Consider the following 26,537-nt stretch of genomic DNA (forward strand, 5'->3'; position numbering starts at 1 on the left):
AGGATAGCGGGCAGGGTAAGCACGCTGCAGGAGGTAAGTGGGCAGGGAAGTTAGCCCGCCGGTAGAGGATAGCAGGCAGGCTAAGTTAGCGCGCCGGTGGAGGATAGAGGACAAGTGAAGTTAGCGCGCCTGTGGAGGCTCGCAGTCAGGGTTAGCTAGTGCGCCGGTGGAGGATAGCAGGCAGGTGAAGTGAACGCGCCGGTGGAGGATAGCGGGCAGGCTAAGTTAGCGCGCCGGTGGAGGATAGCCGTCATTTGAAGTTAGCACGTTGGACGAGGTTTGCGGGCAGATGAATTTAGCGCGCCGGTGGAGTTAAGCGGGCAGGTGAAGTTAGCGAGCCGGTGGAGGTTAGCGAGCAGGTGAAGTTAGCGCGCCGGTGGACGCTAGCAGGTAGGTGATGTTAGCACGCCGGTGGAGGATAGCGGGCAGGTGAAGTTAGCGCGCTGGTAGAGGATGGAGGGCACGTGAAGTTAGCGCGCCGGACGAGGTTAGTGGGCAGGGTCCGTTAGCGCTCCGGTTTAGGATAGCGGGCAGGTGAAGTTGGTGCGCTGTTGGAGGATAGCGGGCAGGTGAAGATAGCGCGCCGGTGGAGGTTAGCGGGCAGGTAAAATTAGCGAGCCTGTGGAGGTGATCTGGCAGGCTAAGTAAGCGTGCCTGTGAAGGATAGCGTGCAGGTGAAGTCAAGCGTGCCTGTGGAGGCTACCGTGCAGGGTAAGTTAGCGTGCCGGAGAAGGTAAGTGTGCAGGTCATATTAGCGCGCCGGTGGAGGATAGCGGTCAGGTGAAGCTAGCGCGACGGAGGAGGTAAGTGGGCAGGTCAAGTTAGCTCGCCGGTAGAGGTTAGCGGGCAGGTGAAGTTAGCGCGCCAGACGAGGTTAGTGGGCAGGTGAAGTAAGCGCGCCTGTTGAGGATAGAGGACAGGTGAAGTTAGCGCACCTGTGGAGGATAGCGGGCAGGCGAAGTTAGCGTACCGGTGGAGGTTAGAGGGCAGCCTAAGTTAGCGTGCTGTTGGAGGATAGCGGGCAGGTGAAGTTAGCGCGCTGGTAGAGGATGGAGGGCACGTGAAGTTAGCGCGCCGGACGAGGTTAGTGGGCAGGGTCCGTTAGCGCTCCGGTTTAGGATAGCGGGCAGGTGAAGTTGGTGCGCTGTTGGAGGATAGCGGGCAGGTGATGATAGCGCGCCGGTGGAGGTTAGCGGGCAGGTAAAATTAGCGAGCCTGTGGAGGTGATCTGGCAGGCTAAGTAAGCATGCCTGTGAAGGATAGCGTGCAGGTGAAGTCAAGCGTGCCTGTGGAGGCTACCGTGCAGGGTAAGTTAGCGTGCCGGAGAAGGTAAGTGTGCAGGTCATATTAGCGCGCCGGTGGAGGATAGCGGTCAGGTGAAGCTAGCGCGACGGAGGAGGTAAGTGGGCAGGTCAAGTTAGCTCGCCGGTAGAGGTTAGCGGGCAGGTGAAGTTAGCGCGCCAGACGAGGTTAGTGGGCAGGTGAAGTAAGCGCGCCGGTTGAGGATAGAGAACAGGTGAAGTTAGCGCGCCTGTGGAGGATAGCGGGCAGGCGAAGTTAGCGTACCGGTGGAGGTTAGAGGGCAGCCTAAGTTAGCGTGCTGTTGGAGGATAGCGGGCAGGTGAAGCATTCACCCAGACAGAGGGTAGAGAGCTGGGCAAGTTAGCATTCTGGAAGATGTTAGCAGGCAACTAGGCGCGCCAGTGGAGTTTAGCAAGCAGGCTAAGTTAGCACGCTGGTGGAGGACAGCGGACAGGTGAAGTTAGCGTGCCTGTGGAGGCTAGCGGGCAGGGTAAGCGCGCTGCAGGAGCTAAGTGGGCAGGGAAGTTAGCCCGCCGGTAGAGGATAGCAGGCAGGCTAAGTTAGCGCGCCGGTGGAGGACAGCCTGCAGGTGAAGGTAGCGCGCTGGCAGAGTGTAGAGAGCTGGCCAAGTTAGCATTCTGGAAGAGGTTAGCGGACAACTAAGAGCGATCGTGGAGGTTAGGAAGCAGGCTAAGTTAGCGCGCCGGTGGAGGATAGAGGACAGGTGAAGTTAGCGCGCCTGTGGAGGCTAGCAGTCAGGGTTAGTTAGCGCGCCGGTGGAGGATAGCAGGCAGGTGAAGTGAACGCGCCGGTGGAGGATAGCGGGCAGGCTAAGTTAGCGCGCCGGTGGAGGATAGCTGTCATCTGAAGATAGCGCGTTGGACGAGGTTTGCGGGCAGATGAATTTAGCGCGCCGGTGGAGTTAAGCGGGCAGGTGAAGTTAGCGAGCCGGTGGAGGTTAGCGAGCAGGTGAAGTTAGCGCGCCGGTGGACGCTAGCAGGTAGGTGATGTTAGCACGCCGGTGGAGGATAGCGGGCAGGTGAAGTTAGCGCGCTGGTAGAGGATGGAGGGCACGTGAAGTTAGCGCGCCGGACGAGGTTAGTGGGCAGGGTCCGTTAGCGCTCCGGTTTAGGATAGCGGGCAGGTGAAGTTGGTGCGCTGTTGGAGGATAGCGGGCAGGTGAAGATAGCGCGCCGGTGGAGGTTAGCGGGCAGGTAAAATTAGCGAGCCTGTGGAGGTGATCTGGCAGGCTAAGTAAGCGTGCCTGTGAAGGATAGCGTGCAGGTGAAGTCAAGCGTGCCTGTGGAGGCTACCGTGCAGGGTAAGTTAGCGTGCCGGAGAAGGTAAGTGTGCAGGTCATATTAGCGCGCCGGTGGAGGATAGCGGTCAGGTGAAGCTAGCGCGACGGAGGAGGTAAGTGGGCAGGTCAAGTTAGCTCGCCGGTAGAGGTTAGCGGGCAGGTGAAGTTAGCGCGCCAGACGAGGTTAGTGGGCAGGTGAAGTAAGCGCGCCGGTTGAGGATAGAGGACAGGTGAAGTTAGCGCGCCTGTGGAGGATAGCGGGCAGGCGAAGTTAGCGTACCGGTGGAGGTTAGAGGGCAGCCTAAGTTAGCGTGCTGTTGGAGGATAGCGGGCAGGTGAAGTTAGCGCGCTGGTAGAGGATGGAGGGCACGTGAAGTTAGCGCGCCGGACGAGGTTAGTGGGCAGGGTCCGTTAGCGCTCCGGTTTAGGATAGCGGGCAGGTGAAGTTGGTGCGCTGTTGGAGGATAGCGGGCAGGTGATGATAGCGCGCCGGTGGAGGTTAGCGGGCAGGTAAAATTAGCGAGCCTGTGGAGGTGATCTGGCAGGCTAAGTAAGCGTGCCTGTGAAGGATAGCGTGCAGGTGAAGTCAAGCGTGCCTGTGGAGGCTACCGTGCAGGGTAAGTTAGCGTGCCGGAGTAGGTAAGTGTGCAGGTCATATTAGCGCGCCGGTGGAGGATAGCGGTCAGGTGAAGCTAGCGCGACGGAGGAGGTAAGCGGGCAGGTCAAGTTAGCTCGCCGGTAGAGGTTAGCGGGCAGGTGAAGTTAGCGCGCCAGACGAGGTTAGTGGGCAGGTGAAGTAAGCGCGCCGGTTGAGGATAGAGAACAGGTGAAGTTAGCGCGCCTGTGGAGGATAGCGGGCAGGCGAAGTTAGCGTACCGGTGGAGGTTAGAGGGCAGCCTAAGTTAGTGTGCTGTTGGAGGATAGCGGGCAGGTGAAGCATTCACCCAGACAGAGGGTAGAGAGCTGGGCAAGTTAGCATTCTGGAAGATGTTAGCAGGCAACTAGGCGCGCCAGTGGAGTTTAGCAAGCAGGCTAAGTTAGCACGCTGGTGGAGGACAGCGGACAGGTGAAGTTAGCGTGCCTGTGGAGGCTAGCGGGCAGGGTAAGCGCGCTGCAGGAGCTAAGTGGGCAGGGAAGTTAGCCCGCCGGTAGAGGATAGCAGGCAGGCTAAGTTAGCGCGCCGGTGGAGGACAGCCTGCAGGTGAAGGTAGCGCGCTGGCAGAGTGTAGAGAGCTGGCCAAGTTAGCATTCTGGAAGAGGTTAGTGGACAACTAAGAGCGATCGTGGAGGTTAGGAAGCAGGCTAAGTTAGCGCGCCGGTGGAGGATAGAGGACAGGTGAAGTTAGCGCGCCTGTGGAGGCTAGCAGTCAGGGTTAGTTAGCGCGCCGGTGGAGGATAGCAGGCAGGTGAAGTGAACGCGCCGGTGGAGGATAGCGGGCAGGCTAAGTTAGCGCGCCGGTGGAGGATAGCTGTCATCTGAAGATAGCGCGTTGGACGAGGTTTGCGGGCAGATGAATTTAGCGCGCCGGTGGAGTTAAGCGGGCAGGTGAAGTTAGCGAGCCGGTGGAGGTTAGCGAGCAGGTGAAGTTAGCGCGCCGGTGGACGCTAGCAGGTAGGTGATGTTAGCACGCCGGTGGAGGATAGCGGGCAGGTGAAGTTAGCGCGCTGGTAGAGGATGGAGGGCACGTGAAGTTAGCGCGCCGGACGAGGTTAGTGGGCAGGGTCCGTTAGCGCTCCGGTTTTGGATAGCGGGCAGGTGAAGTTGGTGCGCTGTTGGAGGATAGCGGGCAGGTGAAGATAGCGCGCCGGTGGAGGTTAGCGGGCAGGTAAAATTAGCGAGCCTGTGGAGGTGATCTGGCAGGCTAAGTAACCGTGCCTGTGAAGGATAGCGTGCAGGTGAAGTCAAGCGTGCCTGTGGAGGCTACCGTGCAGGGTAATTAGCGTGCCGGAGAAGGTAAGTGTGCAGGTCATATTAGCGCGCCGGTGGAGGATAGCGGTCAGGTGAAGCTAGCGCGACGGAGGAGGTAAGTGGGCAGGTCAAGTTAGCTCGCCGGTAGAGGTTAGCGGGCAGGTGAAGTTAGCGCGCCAGACGAGGTTAGTGGGCAGGTGAAGTAAGCGCGCCGGTTGAGGATAGAGGACAGGTGAAGTTAGCGCGCCTGTGGAGGATAGCGGGCAGGCGAAGTTAGCGTACCGGTGGAGGTTAGAGGGCAGCCTAAGTTAGCGTGCTGTTGGAGGATAGCGGGCAGGTGAAGTTAGCACGCTGGTAGAGGATGGAGGGCACGTGAAGTTAGCGCGCCGGACGAGGTTAGTGGGCAGGGTCCGTTAGCGCTCCGGTTTAGGATAGCGGGCAGGTGAAGTTGGTGCGCTGTTGGAGGATAGCGGGCAGGTGATGATAGCGCGCCGGTGGAGGATAGCGGGCAGGTAAAATTAGCGAGCCTGTGGAGGTGATCTGGCAGGCTAAGTAAGCGTGCCTGTGAAGGATAGCGTGCAGGTGAAGTCAAGCGTGCCTGTGGAGGCTACCGTGCAGGGTAAGTTAGCGTGCCGGAGTAGGTAAGTGTGCAGGTCATATTAGCGCGCCGGTGGAGGATAGCGGTCAGGTGAAGCTAGCGCGACGGAGGAGGTAAGTGGGCAGGTCAAGTTAGCTCGCCGGTAGAGGTTAGTGGGCAGGTGAAGTTAGCGCGCCAGACGAGGTTAGTGGGCAGGTGAAGTAAGCGCGCCGGTTGAGGATAGAGAACAAGTGAAGTTAGCGCGCCTGTGGAGGATAGCGGGCAGGCGAAGTTAGCGTACCGGTGGAGGTTAGAGGGCAGCCTAAGTTAGCGTGCTGTTGGAGGATAGCGGGCAGGTGAAGCATTCACCCAGACAGAGGGTAGAGAGCTGGGCAAGTTAGCATTCTGGAAGATGTTAGCAGGCAACTAGGCGCGCCAGTGGAGTTTAGCAAGCAGGCTAAGTTAGCACGCTGGTGGAGGACAGCGGACAGGTGAAGTTAGCGTGCCTGTGGAGGCTAGCGGGCAGGGTAAGCGCGCTGCAGGAGCTAAGTGGGCAGGGAAGTTAGCCCGCCGGTAGAGGATAGCAGGCAGGCTAAGTTAGCGCGCCGGTGGAGGACAGCCTGCAGGTGAAGGTAGCGCGCTGGCAGAGTGTAGAGAGCTGGCCAAGGTAGCATTCTGGAAGAGGTTAGCGGACAACTAAGAGCGATCGTGGAGGTTAGGAAGCAGGCTAAGTTAGCGCGCCGGTGGAGGATAGAGGACAGGTGAAGTTAGCGCGCCTGTGGAGGCTAGCAGTCAGGGTTAGTTAGCGCGCCGGTGGAGGATAACAGGCAGGTGAAGTGAACGCGCCGGTGGAGGATAGCGGGCAGGCTAAGTTAGCGCGCCGGTGGAGGATAGCTGTCATCTGAAGATAGCGCGTTGGACGAGGTTTGCGGGCAGATGAATTTAGCGCGCCGGTGGAGTTAAGCGGGCAGGTGAAGTTAGCGAGCCGGTGGAGGTTAGCGAGCAGGTGAAGTTAGCGCGCCGGTGGACGCTAGCAGGTAGGTGATGTTAGCACGTCGGTGGAGGATAGTGGGCAGATGAAGTTAGCGCGCCGGACGAGGTTAGTGGGCAGGGTCCGTTAGCGCGCTGGTGGAGGTTAGCGTGCAGGTAAAATTAGCGAGCCTGCGGAGGTGATCTGGCAGGCTAAGTAAGCGTGCCTGTGAAGGATAGCGTGCAGGTCAAGTTAGCGTGCCTGTGGGGGCTAGCGGGCAGGGTACGTTAGCGCGCGAGTGGAGGTAAGTGGGCAGGTCAAGTTAGTGCGCCGGTCGAGGATAGCAGGTAGGTGAAGGTAGTGTGCCAGGTGAGGTTAGCGGGCAGAGGAATTTAGCGCGCTGGTGGAGGTTAGCGGGCAGGCGCAGTTAGTGCGCCGGTGGCGGATAGCGTGCAGGTGAAGTCAAGCGTGCCTGTGGAGGCTACCGTGCAGGGTAAGTTAGCGTGCTGGAGGAGGTAAGTGTGCAGGTCATATTAGCGTGCCGGTAGAGGATAGCGGTCAGGAGAAGTTAGCGCGACGGAGGAGGTAAGTGGGCAGGTCAACTTAGCGCGCCGGTAGAGGATAGCGGGCAGGTGAAGTTAGCGCGCCGGTGGAAGATGGAGAGCAGGTGAAGTTAGCGCGCCGGTGGAGGATAGCGTGCAGGTGAAGTTAGCGCGCAGGTGGAGGATGGAGAGCCGGTGAAGTTAGCGCGCCGGTGGAGGATAGAGGACAGGTGAATTTAGCGCGTCTGTGGAGGCTAGCGGGCAGTGTTAGTTAGCGCGCCGGTGGAGGATAGCAGGCAGGTGAAGTGAACGCGCCGGTGGAGGATAGCGGGCAGGCTAAGTTAGCGCGCCTTTGGAGAACAGCTGGCAGGTGAAGTTAGCGCATTGGTCGAGGTTTGCGGGCAGATGAATTTAGTGCGCCGGTGGAGGTTAGCGGGCAGGGTACGTTAGCGCCGGTGGAGGTAAGTGGGCAGGTCAAGTTAGTTCGCCGGTAGAGGATAGCAGGGTGGTGAAGGTAGCGCGCCTGTCGAGGTTAGCGCGCAGAGGAATTTAGCACGCCGGTGGAGGTTAGCGGGCAGGAGAAGTTAGCGCTCCGGTGGAGAATAGCGTGCAGGTGAAGTTAGCGCTCCGGTGGAGAATAGCGTGCAGGTGAAGTTAGCGCGCCGGTGGTGGTTAGCGGGCAGGTGAAGTTGGTGCGCTGTTGGAGGATAGCGTTCAGGTGAAGTTAGCGTGCCTGTGGAGGCTAGCGGGCAGGGTACGTTAACGCGCGGGTGGAGGTAAGTGGGCAGGTCAAGTTAGTGCGCCGGTAGAGGATAGCGGGTAGGTGAAGGTAGCGCGCCAGGCGAGGTTAGCGGGCAGAGGAATTTAGCGCGCCTGTGGAGGTGAGCGGGCAGGAGAAGTTAGCGCTCCGGTGGAGGATAGCGGGCAGGTGAAGTTAGCGCGCCGGAAGCGGTTAGTTCGCAGGGTACGTTAGCGCGCGGGTGGAGGACAGCGGACAGGTGAATTTAGCGCGCCGGACGAGGTTAGTGGGCAGGGCACGTTAGCGCGCTGGTGGAGGTTAGCTGGCTGGTGAAGTTGGCGCGCTGGTGGAGGATAGCGGGCAGGTGAAGATAGCGTGCAGACAGAGGGGAGAGAGCTGGCCAAGTGAGCATTCTGGAAGAGGTTAGCGGGCAAATAGGCGCACCGGTGGAGTTTAGCAAGCAGGCTAAGTTAGCGCGCCAGTGGAGGACAGCGGAGAGTTGAAGTTAGCGCGCCTGTGGAGGCTAGCGGGCAGGGTAAGCGAGCTGCAGGAGGTAAGTGGGCAGGGAAGTTAGCGCGCCGGTAGAGGATAGCAGGCAGGCTAAGTTAGCGCGCCGGTGGAGGACAGCCATCAGGTGAAGGTAGCGCGCTGGCAGAGGGTAGAGAGCTGGCCAAGTTTGCATTCTGGAAGAGGTTAGCGGACAACTAAGCGCGACGGTGTATGTTAGCAAGCAGGCTAAGTTAGCGCGCCGGTGGAGGATAGCGGACTGGTGAACTCAAGCACGACTGTGGAGGCTAGCGTACAGGGTAAGTTAGCATGCTGGTTGAGGTAAGTGTGCAGGTCATATTAGCGCACCGGTAGAGGATAGCGGTGAGGTGAAGTTAGCGCTACGGATGAGGTAAGTGGGCAGGTCAAGTTAGTGCGCCGGTAGAGGATAGCGGGCAGGTGAAGTTAGCGCGCCGGACGAGGTTTGTGAGCAGGGTACGTTAGCGCGCCGGTGGAGGTTAGCGGGCAGGCAGAGTTGGCGCGCTGGTGGAGGACAGCGGGCAGGTGAAGATTGCGCGCCGATGGAGGATAGCTAGCAGGCGAAGTTAGCGCGCTGGTGGAGATTAGCGGGCAGCCTAAGTTAGCGTGCTGTTGGAGGATAGCGGGCAGGTGAAGCTTTCACCCAGACAGAGGGTAGAGAGCTGGCCAAGTTAGCATTCTGGAAGATGTTAGCAGGCAACTAGGCGCGGCGGTGGAGTTTAGCAAGCAGGCTAACTTAGCGCACCGGTGGAGGACAGCGGACAGGTGAAGTTAGCGTGCCTGTGGAGGCTAGCGGGCAGGGTAAGCGCGCTGCAGGAGCTAAGTGGGCAGGGAAGTTAGCCCGCCGGTAGAGGATAGCAGGCAGGCTAAGTTAGCGCGCCCGTGGAGGACAGCCTGCAGGTGAAGGTAGCGCGCTGGCAGAGGGTAGAGAGGTGGCCAAGTTAGCATTCTGGAAGAGGTTAGCGGACAACTAAGAGCGATCGTGGAGGTTAGCAAGCAGGCTAAGTTAGCGCGCCGGTGGAGGATAGAGGACAGGTGAAGTTAGCGCGCCTGTGGAGGCTAGCAGTCAGGGTTAGTTAGCGCGCCGGTGGAGGATAGCAGGCAGGTGAAGTTAGCGCGCCGGTGGAGGATAGCTGTCATCTGAAGTTAGCGCGTTGGACGAGGTTTGCGGGCAGATGAATTTAGCGCGCCGGTGGAGTTAAGCGGGCAGGTGAAGTTAGCGAGCCGGTGGAGGTTAGCGAGCAGGTGAAGTTAGCGCGCCGGTGGAGGATTGCAGGTAGGTGATGTTAGCACGCTGGTGGAGGATAGCGGGCAGGTGAAGTTAGCGCGCCGGAGAAGGATAGCGGGCAGTAGAAGTTAGCGCGCCGGTGGAGGATGGAGGGCAGGTGAAGTTAGCGTGCCGGTGGAGGAAGGAGGGCAGGTGAAGTTAGCGCGCCGGTGGAGGATAGCGGTCAGGTGAAGTTAGCGCGTTGGACGAGGTTTGCGGGCAGATGAATTTAGCGCGCCGGTGGAGGTTAGCCGGCAGGGTACGTTAGCACGCGGGTGGAGGTAAGTGGGCTGGTCAAGTTAGTGCGCCGGTAGAGGATAGCAGGTAGGTGAAGGTAGTCGCCAGGCGAGGTTAGCGGGCAGAGGAATTTAGCGCGCTGTTGGAGGTTAGCAGGCAGGTGAAGATAGCGCGCCGGTGGCGCATAGCGTGCAGGTGAAGTCAAGCGTGCCTGTGGAGGCTACCGTGCACGGTAAGTTAGCGTGCCAGAGGAGTTAAGTGTGCAGGTCATATTAGCGCGCCGGTAGAGGATAACGGTCAGGTCAAGTTAGCGCGCCGGTGGAGGTAAGGGGGCAGGTCAAGTTAGTGCGCCGGTAGAGGATAGCGGGTAGGTGAAGGTAGCGCGCCAGGCGAGGTTAGCGGGCAGAGGAATTTAGCGCCCCGGTGGAGGTGAGCGGGCAGAAGTTAGCGCTCCGGTGGAGGATAGCGGGCAGGTGAAGTTAGCGCGTCGGACGAGGTTAGTGGGCAGGGTACGTTAGCGCGCGGGTGGAGGACAGCGGACAGGTGAATTTAGCGCGCCGGACGAGGTTAGTGGGCAGGGTACGTTAGCGCGCTGGTGGAGGTTAGCTGGCTGGTGAAGTTGGCGCGCTGGTGGTGGATATCGGGCAGGTGAAGATAGCGCGCAGACAGAGGGTAGAGAGCTGGCCAAGTGAGCATTCTGGAAGAGGTTAGCGGGCAACTAGGCGCGCCTGTGGAGTTTAGCAAGCAGGCTAAGTTAGCGTGCTGGTGGAGGACAGCGGACAGGTGAAGTTAGCGCGCCTGTGGAGGCTAGCGGGCAGGGTAAGCGAGCTGCAGGAGGTAAGTGGGCAGGGAAGTTAGCGCGCCGGTAGAGGATAGCATGCAGGCTAAGTTAGCGCGCCGGTGGAGGACAGCCTGCAGGTGAAGGTAGCGCGCTGGCAGAGGGTAGAGAGCTGGCCAAGTTTGCATTCTGGAAGAGGTTAGCGGACAACTAAGCGCGACGGTGTAGGTTAGCAAGCAGGCTAAGTTAGCGCGCCGGTGGAGGATAGCGGACTGGTGAACTCAAGCTCGACTGTGGAGGCTAGCGTGCAGGGTAAGTTAGCGTGCTGGAGGAGGTAAGTGTGCAGGTCATATTAGCCCACCGGTAGAGGATAGCGGTCAGGTGAAGTTAGCGCTACGGATGAGGTAAGTGGGCAGGTCAAGTTAGCGCGCCTGTGGAGGATAGCGGGCAGGTGAAGTTAGCGCGCCAGACGAGGTTAGTGGGCAGGGTCCGTTAGCGCGCCGGTGGAGGTTAGCGGGCAGGTAAAATTAGCGAGCCTGTGGAGGTGATCTGGCAGGCTAAGTAAGCGTGCCTGTGGAGGATAGCGTGCAGGTGAAGTCAAACGTGCCTGTGGAGGCTACCGTGCAGGGTAAGTTAGCGTGCCGGAGGAGGTAAGTGGGCAGGTCAAGTTAGCGCGCCGGTAGAGGATAGCGGGCAGGTGAAGTTAGCGCGCCGGTGGAAGATGGAGAGCAGGTGAAGTTAGCGCGCCGGTGGAGGATAGCGGGCAGGTGAAGTTAGCGCGTAGGTGGAGGATAGCTAGCAGGCGAAGTTAGCGCGCCAGTGGAGGTTAGAGGGCAGCCTAAGTTAGCGTGCTGTTGGAGGATAGCGGGCAGGTGAAGCTTTCACCCAGACAGAGGGTAGAGAGCTGGCCAAGTTAGCATTCTGGAAGATGTTAGCGGGCAACTAGGCGCGGCGGTGGAGTTTAGCAAGCAGGCTAACTTAGCGCACCGGTGGAGGACAGCGGACAGGTGAAGTTAGCGTGCCTGTGGAGGCTAGCGGGCAGGGTAAGCGCGCTGCAGGAGCTAAGTGGGCAGGGAAGTTAGCCCGCCGGTAAAGGATAGCAGGCAGGCTAAGTTAGCGCGCCGGTGGAGGACAGCCTGCAGGTGAAGGTAGCGCGCTGGCAGAGGGTAGAGAGGTGGCCAAGTTAGCATTCTGGAAGAGGTTAGCGGACAACTAAGAGCGATCGTGGAGATTAGCAAGCAGGGTAAGTTAGCACGCCGGTGGAGGATAGAGGACAGGTGAAGTTAGCGCGCCTGTGGAGGCTAGCAGTCAGGGTTAGTTAGCGCGCCGGTGGAGGATAGCAGGCAGTTGAAGTTAGCGCGCTGGTGGAGGATAGCTGTCATCTGAAGTTAGCGCGTTGGACGAGGTTTGCGGGCAGATGAATTTAGCGCGCCAGTGGAGTTAAGCGGGCAGGTGAAGTTAGCGAGCCGGTGGAGGTTAGCAAGCAGGTGAAGTTAGCGCGCCGGTGGAGGATTGCAGGTAGATGATGTTAGCACGCTGGTGGAGGATAGCGGGCAGGTGAAGTTAGCGCGCCGGAGAAGGATAGCGGGCAGTAGAAGTTAGCGCGCCGGTGGAGGATGGAGGGCAGGTGAAGTTAGCGCGCCGGTGGAGGATGGAGGGTAGGTGAAGTTAGCGCGCCGGTGGAGGATAGCGGGCAGGTGAAGTTAGCGCGCCGGAGAAGGATAGCAGGCAGGCGAAGTGAACGTGTCGGTGGAGGATAGCGGTCAGGTGAAGTTAGTGCGTTGGACGAGGTTTGCGGGCAGATGAATTTAGCGCGCCGGTGGAGGTTAGCGGGCAGGGTACGTTAGCGCGCGAGTGGAGGTAAGTGGGCTGGTCAAGTTAGTGCGCCGGTAGAGGATAGCAGGTAGGTGAAGGTAGTCGCCAGGCGAGGTTAGCGGGCAGAGGAATTTAGCGCGCTGTTGGAGGTTAGCAGGCAGGTGAAGATAGCGCGCCGGTGGCGCATAGCGTGCAGGTGAAGTCAAGCGTGCCTGTGGAGGCTACCGTGCACGGTAAGTTAGCGTGCCGGAGGAGGTAAGTGTGCAGGTCATATTAGCGCGCCGGTAGAGGATAACGGTCAGGTCAAGTTAGCGCGCCGGTGGAGGTAAGTGGGCAGGTCAAGTTAGTGCGCCGGTAGAGGATAGCGGGTAGGTGAAGGTAGCGCGCCAGGCGAGGTTAGTGGGCAGAGGAATTTAGCGGGCCGGTGGAGGTGAGCGGGCAGAAGTTAGCGCTCCGGTGGAGGATAGCGGGCAGGTGAAGTTAGCGCGTCGGACGAGGTTAGTGGGCAGGGTACGTTAGCGCGCGGGTGGAGGACAGCGGACAGGTGAATTTAGCGCGCCGGACGAGGTTAGTGGGCAGGGTACGTTAGCGCGCTGGTGGAGGTTAGCTGGCTGGTGAAGTTGGCGCGCTGGTGGAGGATAGCGGGCAGGTGAAGATAGCGTGCAGACAGAGGGGAGAGAGCTGGCCAAGTGAGCATTCTGGAAGAGGTTAGCGGGCAACTAGGCGCGCCTGTGGAGTTTAGCAAGCAGGCTAAGTTAGCGCGCTGGTGGAGGACAGCGGACAGGTGAAGTTAGCGCGCCTGTGGAGGCTAGCGGGCAGGGTAAGCGAGCTGCAGGAGGTAAGTGGGCAGGGAAGTTAGCGCGCCGGTAGAGGATAGCAGGCAGGCTAAGTTAGCGCGCCGGTGGAGGACAGCCATCAGGTGAAGGTAGCGCGCTGGCAGAGGGTAGAGAGCTGGCCAAGTTTGCATTCTGGAAGAGGTTAGCGGACAACTAAGAGCGATCGTGGAGATTAGCAAGCAGGCTAAGTTAGCGCGCCGGTGGAGGATACAGGACAGGTGAAGTTAGCGCGCCTGTGGAGGCTAGCAGTCAGGGTTAGTTAGCGCGCCGGTGGAGGATAGCAGGCAGGTGAAGTTAGCGCGCCGGTGGAGGATAGCTGTCATCTGCAGTTAGCGCGTTGGACGAGGTTTGCGGGCAGATGAATTTAGCGCGCCAGTGGAGTTAAGCGGGCAGGTGAAGTTAGCGAGCCGGTGGAGGTTAGCGAGCAGGTGAAGTTAGCGCGCCGGTGGAGGATTGCAGGTAGGTGATGTTAGCACGCTGGTGGAGGATAGCGGGCAGGTGAAGTTAGCGCGCCGGAGAAGGATAGCGGGCAGTAGAAGTTAGCGCGCCGGTGGAGGATGGAGGGCAGGTGAAGTTAGCGCGCCGGTGGAGGATGGAGGGCAGGTGAAGTTAGCGCGCCGGTGGAGGATAGCGGGCAGGTGAAGTTAGCGCGCCGGAGGAGGATAGCAGGCAGGCGAAGTGAACGCGTCGGTGGAGGATAGCGGTCAGGTGAAGTTAGCGCGTTGGACGAGGTTTGCGGGCAGATGAATTTAGCGCGCCGGTGGAGGTTAGCCGGCAGGGTACGTTAGCGCGCGGGTGGAGGTAAGTGGGCTGGTCAAGTTAGTGCGCCGGTAGAGGATAGCAGGTAGGTGAAGGTAGTCGCCAGGCGAGGTTAGCGGGCAGAGGAATTTAGCGCGCTGTTGGAGGTTAGCAGGCAGGTGAAGATAGCGCGCCGGTGGCGCATAGCGTGCAGGTGAAGTCAAGCGTGCCTGTGGAGGCTACCGTGCACGGTAAGTTAGCGCGCCGGTGGAGGTAAGTGGGCAGGTCAAGTTAGTGCGCCGGTAGAGGATAGCGGGTAGGTGAAGGTAGCGCGCCAGGCGAGGGTAGCGGGCAGAGGAATTTAGCGCGCCGGTGGAGGTGAGCGGGCAGAAGTTAGCGCTCCGGTGGAGGATAGCGGGCAGGTGAAGTTAGCGCGCCGGACGAGGTTAGCGGGCATAGGAACTTAGCGCGCCGGTGGAGGTTAGCGGGCAGGTGAAGTAAACGCGCCGGACGAGGTTTGTGGGCAGGGTCCGTTAACGCGCTGGTGGAGGTTAGCGGGCAGGTAAAATTAGCGAGCCTGTGGAGGTGATCTGGCAGGCTAAGTAAGCGTGCCTGTGGAGGATAGCGTGCAGGTGAAGTCAAACGTGCCTGTGGAGGCTACCGTGCAGGGTAAGTTAGCGTGACGGAGGAGGTAAGTGGGCAGGTCAAGTTAGCGCGCCGGTAGAGGATAGCGGGCAGGTGAAGTTAGCGCGCCGGTGGAAGATAGCGGGCAGGTGAAGTTAGCGCGCCGGTGGAGGATAGAGGACAGGTGAAGTTAGCGCGCCGGTGGAGGATAGCTAGCAGGCGAAGTTAGCGCGCCGGTGGAGGTTAGAGGGCAGCCTAAGTTAGCGTGCTGTTGGAGGATAGCGGGCAGGTGAAGCTTTCACCCAGACAGAGGGTAGAGAGCTGGCCAAGTTAGCATTCTGGAAGATGTTAGCGGGCAACTAGGCGCGGCGGTGGAGTTTAGCAAGCAGGCTAACTTAGCGCACCGGTGGAGGACAGCGGACAGGTGAAGTTAGCGTGCCTGTGGAGGCTAGCGGGCAGGGTAAGTGCGCTGCAGGAGCTAAGTGGGCAGGGAAGTTAGCCCGCCAGTAGAGGATAGCAGGCAGGCTAAGTTAGAGCGCCGGTGGAGGACAGCCTGCAGGTGAAGGTAGCGCGCTGGCAGAGGGTAGAGAGGTGGCCAAGTTAGCATTCTGGAAGAGGTTAGCGGACAACTAAGAGCGATCGTGGAGGTTAGCAAGCAGGCTAAGTTAGCGCGCCGGTGGAGGATACAGGACAGGTGAAGTTAGCGCGCCTGTGGAGGCTAGCAGTCAGGGTTAGTTAGCGCGCCGGTGGAGGATAGCAGGCAGGTGAAGTTAGCGCGCCGGTGGAGGATAGAGGACAGGTGAAGTTAGCGCGCCGGTGGAGGATAGCTAGCAGGCGAAGTTAGCGCGCCGGTGGAGGTTAGAGGGCAGCCTAAGTTAGCGTGCTGTTGGAGGATAGCGGGCAGGTGAAGCTTTCACCCAGACAGAGGGTAGAGAGCTGGCCAAGTTAGCATTCTGGAAGATGTTAGCGGGCAACTAGGCGCGGCGGTGGAGTTTAGCAAGCAGGCTAACTTAGCGCACCGGTGGAGGACAGCGGACAGGTGAAGTTAGCGTGCCTGTGGAGGCTAGCGGGCAGGGTAAGTGCGCTGCAGGAGCTAAGTGGGCAGGGAAGTTAGCCTGCCGGTAAAGGATAGCAGGCAGGCTAAGTTAGAGCGCCGGTGGAGGACAGCCTGCAGGTGAAGGTAGCGCGCTGGCAGAGGGTAGAGAGGTGGCCAAGTTAGCATTCTGGAAGAGGTTAGCGGACAACTAAGAGCGATCGTGGAGGTTAGCAAGCAGGCTAAGTTAGCGCGCCGGTGGAGGATACAGGACAGGTGAAGTTAGCGCGCCTGTGGAGGCTAGCAGACAGGGTTAGTTAGCGCGCCGGTGGAGGATAGCAGGCAGGTGAAGTTAGCGCGCCGGTGGAGGATATAGGACAGGTGAAGTTAGCGCGCCTGTGGAGGCTAGCAGTCAGGGTTAGTTAGCGCGCCGGTGGAGGATAGCGGTCAGGTGAAGTTAGCGCGTTGGACGAGGTTTGCGGGCAGATGAATTTAGCACGCCGGTGGAGGTTAGCGGGCAGGGTACGTTAGCGCGCGGGTGGAGGTAAGTGGGCTGGTCAAGTTAGTGCACCGGTAGAGGATAGCAGGTAGGTGAAGGTAGTCGCCAGGCGAGGTTAGCGGGCAGAGGAATTTAGCGCGCTGTTGGAGGTTAGCAGGCAGGTGAAGATAGCGCGCCGGTGGCGCATAGCGTGCAGGTGAAGTCAAGCGTGCCTGTGGAGGCTACCGTGCACGGTAAGTTAGCGTACCGGAGGAGGTAAGTGTGCAGGTCATATTAGCGCGCCGGTAGGGAAGAGCGGTCAGGTGAAGTTAGCGCGCCTGTGGAGGCTAGTGGGCAGGGTAAGTTAGCGTGCCGGAGGAGGTAAACGGGCAGGTCAAGTTAGCGCGCCGGTAGAGGATAGCCGTCAGGTGAAGTTAGCGTGACGGAGGATGATAGTGGGCAGGTCAAGTTATCGCACCAGTAGAGGATAGCGGGCAGGTGAAGTTAGCGCGCCGGTGGAGGATTGAGAGCAGGTGAAGTTAGCGCGCCGGTGGAGGATAGTGGGCAGGTGAAGTTAGCGCGTTGGACGAGGTTTGCAGGCAGATGAATTTAGCGCGCGGTTAGAGGATAGGGGGCAGGTGAAGCTAGCGCACCGGTAGAGGATAGCGGGCAGGTGAAGTTAGCGCGCCGGAGCAGGTTAGCGGGCAGGCTAATTTGGCACGCCAGTGGAGGAGAGCAGGTAGGTGAAGTTAGCGCGACGGAGGAGGTACGTGGGCAGGTCAACTTAGCGCACCGGTAGAGGATAGCGGGCAAGTGTAGTTAGTGGGCCGGTGGAGGATGGAGGTCAGGTGAAGTTAGCGCGCCGGTGGAGGATAGCGGGCAGGTGAAGTTAGCGCGCCAGACGAGGTTAGTGGGCAGGTGAAGTTAGCGCTGGTGGAGGATATCGGACAGGTGAAGTTAGCAAGCCGGTGGAGGATAGCGTGCAGGTGAAGTTAGTGCGCCGGAGGAGGCTAGTGGGCAGGTCAAGTTAGTGCGCCGGTGCAGAATAGCATGCAGGTGAAGTTAGCGCGCCAGATGAGGTTAGCGGGCACAGGAACTTAGCGCGCCGGTGGAGGTTAGCGGGCAGGTGTAGTTAGCGCGCCGGACGCGGTTAGTGGGCAGGGTACGTTAGCGCGCCGGTGGAGGTTAGCGGGCAGGCAGAGTTGGCGCGCTGGTGGCGGTTAGTGGGCAGGTAAAATTAGCGAGCCCGTGTAGGTGATCTGGCAGGCTAAGACAGCGTGCCGGTGGAGGATAGTAGGCAGGTTAGTTAGCGCACCAGCAGAGGATAGCAGACAGGGCAGGGTAGCTCGCTGGTGGAGGCTAGCGGGAAGGTTATGTTAGCGCGCCAGTGGAGGATAGCGGACAGGTCAAGTTAGAGCGCCGGCTGACGCTAGATGGCAGGGCAAGTTGGCGCGCCAAGGGAGGATGTTAGCGGGCCGATGAATTTAGCACGCCGGTGGAGGCTAGCGGGAAGGTCAAGTTAGAGCGCCGGCTGACGCTAGATGGCAGGGCATGTTAGCGCTCCGGCAGAGGTTAGAGTGCAGGCCAAGTTAGCGCCCCGGTGGAGGTTAGTGGGCAGGCCATGTTAGCGCGCCGGTGGAGGCTATCATGCAGGGCAAGTTAGCGCGCTGGTGGAGGTTAGCGTACGATATGGAGAGCCTCATGCAGGTTATACTTGAGCCAGCTCAGTAAATGTTGTGAAAGGAAGAGCGGTTGGCACAGCTCATGGCACGTGACCCACAACACCCAGCAAATGGTTGGGAACTGGGAGAGGTAACCAATCTGACACAGTTGTTAGGGTATGGGGAAAGGATGATAGGGTCCCCTGAAGGCCAGTTCAGACGTCTTCGCCCAGGAGAGCTGATGGCAGCCACAGAAGCAGCTCTGACAGCCTTCAGAAGGTTCTCAAGGACAGCTGAACCTTCTGCTCCTGGCCCAGGGTCCATTTGAGTCATTCTCGGATTTTGCCAATCGATTAATTCTGGCAGTAGAAGGCTCAGATCTGCCAAAGATTGCCCATAATGCAGTAATCATGGATTGTCTTAAACAGAAATCACACAAAAATGTTAAGAATTTTATTTGAGCCGCTCCCGATGACCTCAATACTCCAGGAGATATCATTAGGTATGTACTAGAGAAACGGAGAACAACGCACCTCACCAATGAGGGATTAGCAGCAGCGTTAGTAGTGGCAAGGGCCATGAGAGAGGATCAGAGTGGGGGACCGTGTTTTAAGTGTGGACAGTTTGGTCACTTCAGAGCCCAATGCCGAGGCCCTGAGAGGCAGAAGGGAGAAGCGGCGCCAGGCCAGATCTGTCAGGCCTGTGGGAAACTAGGCCACACTGTACGCCAATGTTGGAAGTTTGTCATAGTGCCACAGGGAAACAAGGATGGGATGGTGCCGTAGGCCCAGGGCCCCTCCCCTGGAACACCAAATGGGCCAGACAATGCAACTGCCTACCCAAGGTCGGGGCCCCATACCTCAGTGAGCCCCTCGCCCACAGTGGCGTTAACCATGGGAATGGGAGAGCGCCCCTTGGGCAGGATCATGCTTACTTGTGCGGGGAGCGTACTTTCTTGCAGGTCCCCTGAGGAAGAGAACACCGTAAATATGCCCTCAGCTATAGCGACTAACATCTCGTCCCCACCTTCCGCACCTTTGGCATCCCCCTTCACTCCCCCCTTGGCTTCAGCTTCGCATAAACAAGTAGAAGAAGGTGTTCAACTGTCTGCGCTTTTATCTTGCAAAACAGCTAAAGTGCAGGAATGCAAGGTCATTGAAACCCCTCTGCTGTATCCACAACAACCACTGTCTCTGTATAATCTAACACTACCCAAGGGGGCAGGGGGAGAAGTGAGCTGGAATGGGACACTTGCTGTCTCCTCTCAGGAGGTGGAATGCAGTAACACCCAGGGGGGTGGGGACTGTGGGCAAGGCTCGGGTACGGATTGGTCAAAAGTTAAGGAGGTGGTAGAAGAAAAAACAGCAGAGAGAAAGGGAAGCGATGTAAGTTACAGGCGCTGGGATGATAGTGTCCGGCCAGCACTGTCCACCCTGACTGCACCCGAAGGTGTAGGTGGCATCCGGCCGGTGCCCTCTGCTCAGGTTGCACCTGACGGAGAAAGAAATAACGATAGTCTCCGGACCCACTCTTTGCCACAGTGTTCAGACCCATTGACTCAACCCACACATCCTTTTACAAGATTGAGTGCGCATGCAACCAATCAGAAGCCTCTACAACAGTCAGTGCATGATCAAAGGGAGATGGGCACAGTGGGAGCAGTGCGGAGCCTGCAGCTTCCAGCTGTGACTGAAAAGGGTAGCGAAAGGAGAGAGGTGAATTTGCATTTGGGAGTTAAGAGAGATGCACTAACAGATTGTGGCAAGTTTAGATCTAGCCTGGTAAAGGAAGGAAGAGCACTAGAGATCTTCCTGATAGTAGAGAATGATAACAGAGGCCCGGAAAGTGTACCCCTTGATCCGAAAGGCATCACACACCTGATAGATTGTGCAGAGAAATGGGAATTGAAATCACTCCTCGCTTTAAATGCATTAGAAGTCCTGACAGCATTAGGCCTTCTCTTTCTGCATGTAACAAATCTGATGTGCGTGGTGCTTAAGCCAGTGCAGTATACATTGTGGGCATCAGAATGGGTTCCCTTCATGGACAGGTGGCCAGATTGAGGCCTGGAGAACAAGCAATTCCATACGGCTGGTTTGTGAGAGCAATGCTCTCAAGGCTTGAGACATCTGCCTTGATATTGAACAAATATTTGTTATTCTTGAGGTACACTCGAACAGGTACCTGAGACAATGTTGGTATATATTGGGCATAGATAGTGCCACTAGAGCTATCAGCAATCACTCTAATCTCTAATCTCTCTGTCTATAACTTTACTAGTATTGTAGGATGTGGCTTTAATTATTAAGTGTCAGTGGAGGCTAGCGGGTAGGTAAGTTAGTGTGCCGGCGAAGGCTAGCGGGTCGGCCAAGTTAGTGCGCCAGCAGAGGTTAGTGAGCAGGCCAACGTAGTGCGCCGGTGGAGTTTAGCGGACAGGCCAAGTTAGCGCGCCAGTGGAGGCTAGCGGGCAGGCTAAGTTAGCGCGCCGGTGAAAGATAGTGGGCAAAGCAAGTTAGCGAGCCGGCGGAGGTTAGCAGGCAGGCCAAGTTAGCGCGCCGGTGAAGGTTAGTGGGCAGGCCAAGTTAGCGCGCCCGTGGAGGCTAGCATACAGATAAGCTAGCGCGCCGGAGGAGGCTAGCAGGTAGTTAAGTTAGCGCGCCGGTGGAGTTTAGCGGACAGGCCAAGTTAGCGTGCCGGCGGAGGCTAGCGGGTAGGTAAGTTAGCATGCCGGCGAAGGCTAGCGGGTAGGCCAAGTTAGCGCGCTGGCGGAGGTTAGCAGGCAGGCCAAGTCAGCGCACCGGTTGAGGCTGGTGGGCAGGGCAAGTTAGCGCGCCAGCTGTCATGGTCCTATGTTTTTGTTTTTGTTTTTGTTTTTGTTTTTTTCTTATTTCAGTATTCCACATCAAAACATCATGTAGTGTACGGGGTATTAGTCACTGCCCCAATCCCAGGTACCTATCCCTGTTCATTACAGAAGTCACGGGATCTAACCCTTCCGGGTGTGGGGGGGCATTCTCTTGCTGCCTTGCAGTGGGTGCTGGAGGGTGCTTTCCTAGCCGTTCCAAGCTTTTCAGGTTTGAATCGGTCCCGGGAACTCTCTCTCTCTCTCATCTTGTCTGATTTTTTAATCTCAATTTCAATTAAATTGTATATATTGTGTTATCTTGTATTCCAGGAGTTTAGTGGGCAGGCCAAGTTAGCTCGCCAGTATTATAGTAAAATAATTTTTCCTCCATAGATTGTTGCCACTGCTCTTTTCCTCCCTTCCTTCCTTCCCATTTTTTGTGGGACTGGGGTGGGGGGGAGGGCAGAGGCCTGTTGCCCCTGTCACGGACATAGATTGATCTAGTCTACTCCGTGACAAGATTTTTGGCGCCCAACATGGGGCTCTCTGCTTTTTAGTTTTTAGAACAAATCTCTTTTTCTCATTGCTCTTAGAGAGCTTCGTTAGGGAGCATTATCAGTAGTTCAAGTTTCTCTGCTGGAAAACCTGACCTTGAAAGATTAGGTGTACTGCCAGTGTTCTGGGATATCTGTAAACTTTGAGCACTACTTAGTCCGGGTATTGCCTTTTTTTTCTTTTTTTTTCCCCTCCTCTTGTTAGCTTCAATCATTAACCCCTTTTTAGCAAGCACCAGCAATGAACCCACTAGTTATCCTGGGGGTGCTGGGTAAAGGATTAAAAGCAATGGTGTTACTCACAACCTACTGGCCAATAATCCATCTCACAGTTATGTGTTGTGGAATTGCATTCATATATAACTACCTGAGGGCACTGATGGAGACACCTATGTTTTACCTATTTGCAATGTGGTATGATTTGAATTTTGACATTTATATCCCAGAAGGAATGGCTAATTTCACAAACAACTACATCCCAGAAGGAATGGCTAATTTCACAAACATCTACATCCCAAATGGAATAGCTAATTTTATAAACAACACGATGTTCAGACCAGTCTCCGGGTTTTCTTCGCAGTTTGTCAAACGTTTTTTGAATCCTGAATTAATAGTCATGTTGTTGTTGTTGTTCGTGTCATCAATTCTCCTGAATGTATTCCAATTCATTCGTAATAAGGGGAAGGAGTCTGCTGCAAAACTAGAGAATGATGACTGGCAGGGAATATGGAGAGGTTTAGGAAAGGTCTTAGAAGCATGGGGACCCTCAGTGTCATGGGATTTTAGTCTTGAACACCTGTGGGATCCTGAGAAACTAAGCCAGTATTTGAGTCAGGGACTATGTGGCTTACATAAACCTAAGGAGGTACAACTTATTTGGGGTTTGGCTTGTGCTTACCGTGCCCTATATAATACCATTCTGGAGAGAGAGAGTTTCCGAGCTGAGGTTCAAGCCAAAGGGGAAAATCCCCAAGTCAAATCTAATCAATCACAGGAGACACCAGTAACAATACCAGTTGCTCCTGTGGAGGGCAAGAAATGGAAACGAGTGTCTTTGCGTCTTGAACGAAAAAGAGAAGAGGAGGAGGAGATGGAGGAAGATCCAGGCGAGGGGCCCTCCTCAGAACCACCACCATCGCGAAAGGCAAAAGGGAAAACTAAGAGACATGCAGAAGAGAGTGATGAAGAGGAAATCTCTATTACTACTCGCCGGCCTCTAAAGATGACTGAAATCCAAGGTTCAAGAAAGGAGTTTACACGGCACCCGAATGAAACTCTTGTTTCCTGGTTGGTTTGCTGGGACAGTGGGGCCCATAGCTTATCTCTGGATAGTAATGAAGCTCGCCAACTAGGTGCCATTGCCAGAGATCCAGCTATTGATAGAGGAATTAGTCGATGTTCGGATGAGGCTACCAGCCTTTGGGAACGAGTGTTAATAGCCGTGAAGGAAAAGTATCCCTTCAAAAACGGTTTGAAGATTGCGATTTAAAAACGGGATACAGTTGAAAAGGGTATCCAGTATTTGAGGGAAATAGGCGTGGCAGAAATGTTGTATGACCCTAACTTTGTTCCTAACCATCCATGCCAAGACCACGACCCTGAAAAAGTGAGGACGACACCTGAGATATGGCAGAAACTCATGACAACAGCACCAGACAAATATGCCGCTACACTGTCAGCGTGTGACAGATACAACGAACAACAGAGAACACTCTAAATTTATGAATTAATTCTTACACTCCAAAACTATCAACAGTTGCTATCCCCCATTCATGCTGCTGTAGCCGCTATCTCAAAAGTGACGGACCAACTGAATGAAATGCGGCAGCAAATGTCTCAACTGATTAACCGTGACAAACCTATAGCAGTATCAGAGATGCTTGATGAAGATCAGATAATCAAGAGAGTCTAATGAAGGAGATGAAGAAGATGAAGGAGATGATGCGAGCCCACCTAATTAAAGACGATGAACCTTCCTTCTCACGTGCTAAAGAGGCCCCACCATACAATGAACTACCAGAGAATGAAAAGAAATATGCCCTGTTCACAGATGGATTGTGTCGTATTGTAGGAAAGCATCGCAGATGGAAATCTGCTGTGTGCAGCCCCACACGACAAGTTGCAGAGGCCACTGAAGGGAAAGGCGAATCAAGCCAATTTGCAGAGGTAAAGGCTGTCCAACTGGCCTTAGATGTTGCTGAACGGGAGAGGTGGCCAATGCTCTATCTTTACACTGACTCATGGATGGTAGCGAATGCCTTATGGGGGTGGTTACAGCAGTGGGAGCAAAATAACTGGCAAAGAAGGGGTAAACCTATTTGGGCTGCTGAACTGTGGAAAGACATTGCTGCCCGAACAAAGACTATAGTTGTAAAGGTGCGCGATGTAGATGCTCATGTGCCCAAGAGTCGAGCTACTGAAGAACAGCAAAATAACCATCAGGTAGACCGAGCTGCCAGAATTGAGGTGGCCCAAATAGACCTGGACTGGCAGAACGAGGGTGAACTATTCCTAGCTCGGTGAGCCCATGAGACCTCAGGTCATCAAGGGAGAGATGCAACATACAGATGGGCTAGAGACCGAGGGGTGGACTTAACTATGGATGCCATTGCACAGGTTATTCATAACTGTGAAACATGTGCCATCATCAAACAAGCCAAGAGGATGAAACCTCTCTGGGAGGAAGGGTGATGGCAAAAGTACAAATATGGGGAGGCATGGTGGGTTGATTATATCACCTTGCCACGATCTCGCAATGGTAAGCATTATGTGCTTACTATGGTGGAGGCAATCACTGGGTGGCTCGAAACATATGCAGTACCCCATGCTACCGCCTGAAACACCATACTGGGTCTCGAGAAACAAGTCCTGTGGCGACATGGCACCCCAGAAAGAATTGAGTCAGATAATGGGACTCATTTCAAAAATTCCCTTGTAAATACTTGGGCCAAAGATCATGGCATTGAGTGGATTTACCATATTCCCTATCATGCACCAGCCTCTGGTAAAATTGAACGATACAATGGATTGCTAAAAACGATGCTAAAAGCACTGGGTGGCGGAACATTTAAGCACTGGGAGAAGCATTTGGCAGAAGCCACCTGGTTAGTCAATACCAGAGGATCTATCAGTTGTGATGGTCCTAACCAATCCAGTTCCCTACATACCGTAGAGGGAGATAAAGTCCCTGTTGTACATGTAAAGAACATGTTAGGAAAGGCAGTTTGGGTTCTTCCAGCTTCTGGAAAGGGCAAACCTCTCCATGGTACAGTTTTTGCCCAGGGACCAGGATCGACTTGGTGGGTAATGCTGAAGAATGGGGATGTCCAATGTATACCACAAGGAAACTTGATGCCGGGGGAGTGCAGTCAGTAAGTCTATGTATATATATATAGCCATGTGTGAGTAATGCATTTTAATCATTTTCTGTTTGTTTGTATATATATATTTTAAGAATGATGTAACAATGTAGAATAAGGGGTGGAATGTCATGGTTCTATGTTTTTGTTTTTGTTTTTGTTTTTTTCTCATTTCAGTATTCCACATCAAAACATTATGTAGTGTACGGGGCATTCAAGTGTCACTGCCCCAATTCCAGGTACCTATCCCTGTACATTACAGAAGTCACAGGATCTGGCCCTTCCGGGTGGGGGGGCGTGTTCTCTTGCTGCCTTGCAGTGGGTGCTGGAGGTGCTTTCCTAGCCGTTCCAAGCTTTTCAGGTTTGCATCGGTCCCGGGAACTCTCTCTCTCATCTTATCTGATTTATTAATCTCAATTTCAATTAAATTGTATATATTGTGTTATCTTGTATTCCGATATTATAGTAAAATAAGTTTTCCTCCATAGATTGTTGCCGCTGCTCTTTTCCTCCCTTCCTTCCTTCCCATTTTTTGTGGGACTGGGGTGGGGGGGAGGGCAGAGGCCTGTTGCCCCTGTCACGGACATAGATTGATCTAGTCAACTCCATGACACCGGCGGAGGTTAGCGGGCAGGCCAAGTTAGCGCGCCGGTGGAGGGTAGCAGGTAGGTAAGTTAGCGCACCGGCGGAGGTTAGCGGGCAGGCTAAGTTAGCGCACCGGCGGAGGTTAGCGGGCAGGCTAAGTTAGCGTGCCGTGGAAGATAGCGGGCAGGCCAAGTTAGCGCTCCAGCGGAGGTTAGCACGCAGGTGAAGATAGCGCGCTGGTGGAGGCTAGCGTACAGGTAAGTTAGTGTGGCGACGGAGGCTAGCGGGCAGGCCAAGTTAGCGCGCCGGCTGAAGAGAGCTCTGGTAGATACACCAAATGGAAAAGTATTTGTTGTGACTTTTATTCTGTAATAGTAGAAGATTTGAAATTGGAGTTTCACTGGAAGAATCATCAAATGAATGAGTAAAAAAATTGGAAGGAACGGCTTTGATGTAAGAAATAATGTTAGGAAAAAAACAATAACAAATATAAAATCTTTTAACTTGTTACATCCAGTGATATATATATGAGAATTGTTCAAGGGATAAGTAAAATTGATTTACAATCTCCATTTCTGAATTTAATTGCATAAATTAAACTGCAAATACATTCTATTTCTCAGCATCTTTATTACTCCTACATAAAAATGAAAAAGAAACAAGAAAGGTTGTGAATGAAGTGCAGGAAACAGTGTGATCTTGTATAACACATCTTTAATGCTTAGTTTTTTCAGGAAGGTGACTTTTAATGTAAAATAATGTGTGAAAATGAAATAACCAAGAGACAATGGTTGTTACACAAATTACTGTTTCACGGCATTGCAAGAGCCTGTGTTTATGTACATTCTCCACAATGCAACAAAATAATAATCTGTGCTATAATCAATCATTTGGTACATATTTAATTTGCTTGTAAATATCTGATTTGTAACAAGTTTGACCTTTTACATTCATAAATAACTACCAAAACCAGAGATTCTGTACTGTACAGCCCAATTAGATTCACAGTATAGCATCTTACATGTAGTTTCAGATGTGGCATTACCAATGTTAATAACGCTATTTTAATTTCATTTTCATAATTTATCACCTTTGTTCCCTGCTTCTAGCCCTGTTGATTGCAGCTCAGATGATGAACAAATAACATTTCTAGCTTGAATGGCCTCTGAATTATCTTCACTTACATTTCAACAAATGCTTCAATAGGAAAACAGGAATTCATTTCAGTCAGCTGAATAAATATGCATTTATATACTGTCACACAAGTTTGAAAGAAATGGGTTTGAAAGAAATGATAATTGATTTATGCAAAGAATTTGGAAAAATAAACCACCACAAAAAAAGCGAGGTTTTTCATTTATCCTAACAAATTCAGCATTACCAGTGGGAATGAAGAAATAAAAACTGAGCAAGCAGTCTCTGCAATTTGCAATTGTAGATATTCCTATTTGTTTATTTTTAAAGGCTATGCAGAGAATGATTTACTGCACAGCACAGAATTTTCCTTGGAACTAGCTATGTTTAAACAGGTTAATATAAAGAGAAGCTGGAAGCCTGCCTTTTCTTGCTTTTAATACATTGCAAGAGCACCTGGAGGCCCTCATCAGAGCTTCACAACTTCAACTTTAAGAAGTTCAATAGAGATATGCTTAATTATCTGAACACACTTTGCACTGCCGCTGAACAGGTACCCAGAGAATGCAGAACATCAGATATCACTGCAATGGATACAGTAGGTCATCACGTCATACAGTCCCACTCAGGAGAAAGACAGGTGCATGGCAAACACTGGCTTTATATGTCAGGCTGGACTAAGAAGTTGAATCCAAAGGCACTTCAAATTTCTCTGCCATTTAAAATAAA

The 26,537-nt window shown here is 54.9% G+C and overlaps 1 protein-coding gene and 1 long non-coding RNA gene across 14 annotated transcripts in view; both read left to right on the forward strand.

Moving 5' to 3' along the window:
* Positions 1-24,120, forward strand: part of LOC128074959 (uncharacterized) — a 46,963-nt gene extending 22,843 nt beyond the window's left edge. The window contains exon 2 of the mRNA XM_052671339.1: positions 23,832-24,120. Within this exon, the coding sequence (XP_052527299.1) occupies positions 23,832-24,105 (274 nt within the window). The 3' untranslated portion in view covers positions 24,106-24,120. The remainder of the gene's footprint in view (positions 1-23,831) is intronic.
* LOC128074964 (uncharacterized) lies at positions 948-15,457 on the forward strand. Of its 13 annotated transcripts, none has more exons than XR_008203537.1 (3): positions 948-978; positions 7,482-7,551; positions 7,927-7,962. It is a non-coding gene; the product is annotated as an uncharacterized LOC128074964 (long non-coding RNA). The 13 variants fall into 13 exon arrangements; XR_008203538.1 differs by lacking the exon at positions 948-978 and adding an exon at positions 1,544-1,574; XR_008203539.1 differs by lacking the exon at positions 948-978 and adding an exon at positions 2,860-2,890.
* Positions 24,121-26,537: the final 2,417 nt, after the last annotated feature.

Source organism: Tympanuchus pallidicinctus, unplaced genomic scaffold (genome assembly GCF_026119805.1).
Source record: "Tympanuchus pallidicinctus isolate F22 unplaced genomic scaffold, pur_lepc_1.0 scaffold11, whole genome shotgun sequence".
In the NCBI taxonomy this organism is placed as follows: domain Eukaryota; kingdom Metazoa; phylum Chordata; class Aves; order Galliformes; family Phasianidae; genus Tympanuchus; species Tympanuchus pallidicinctus.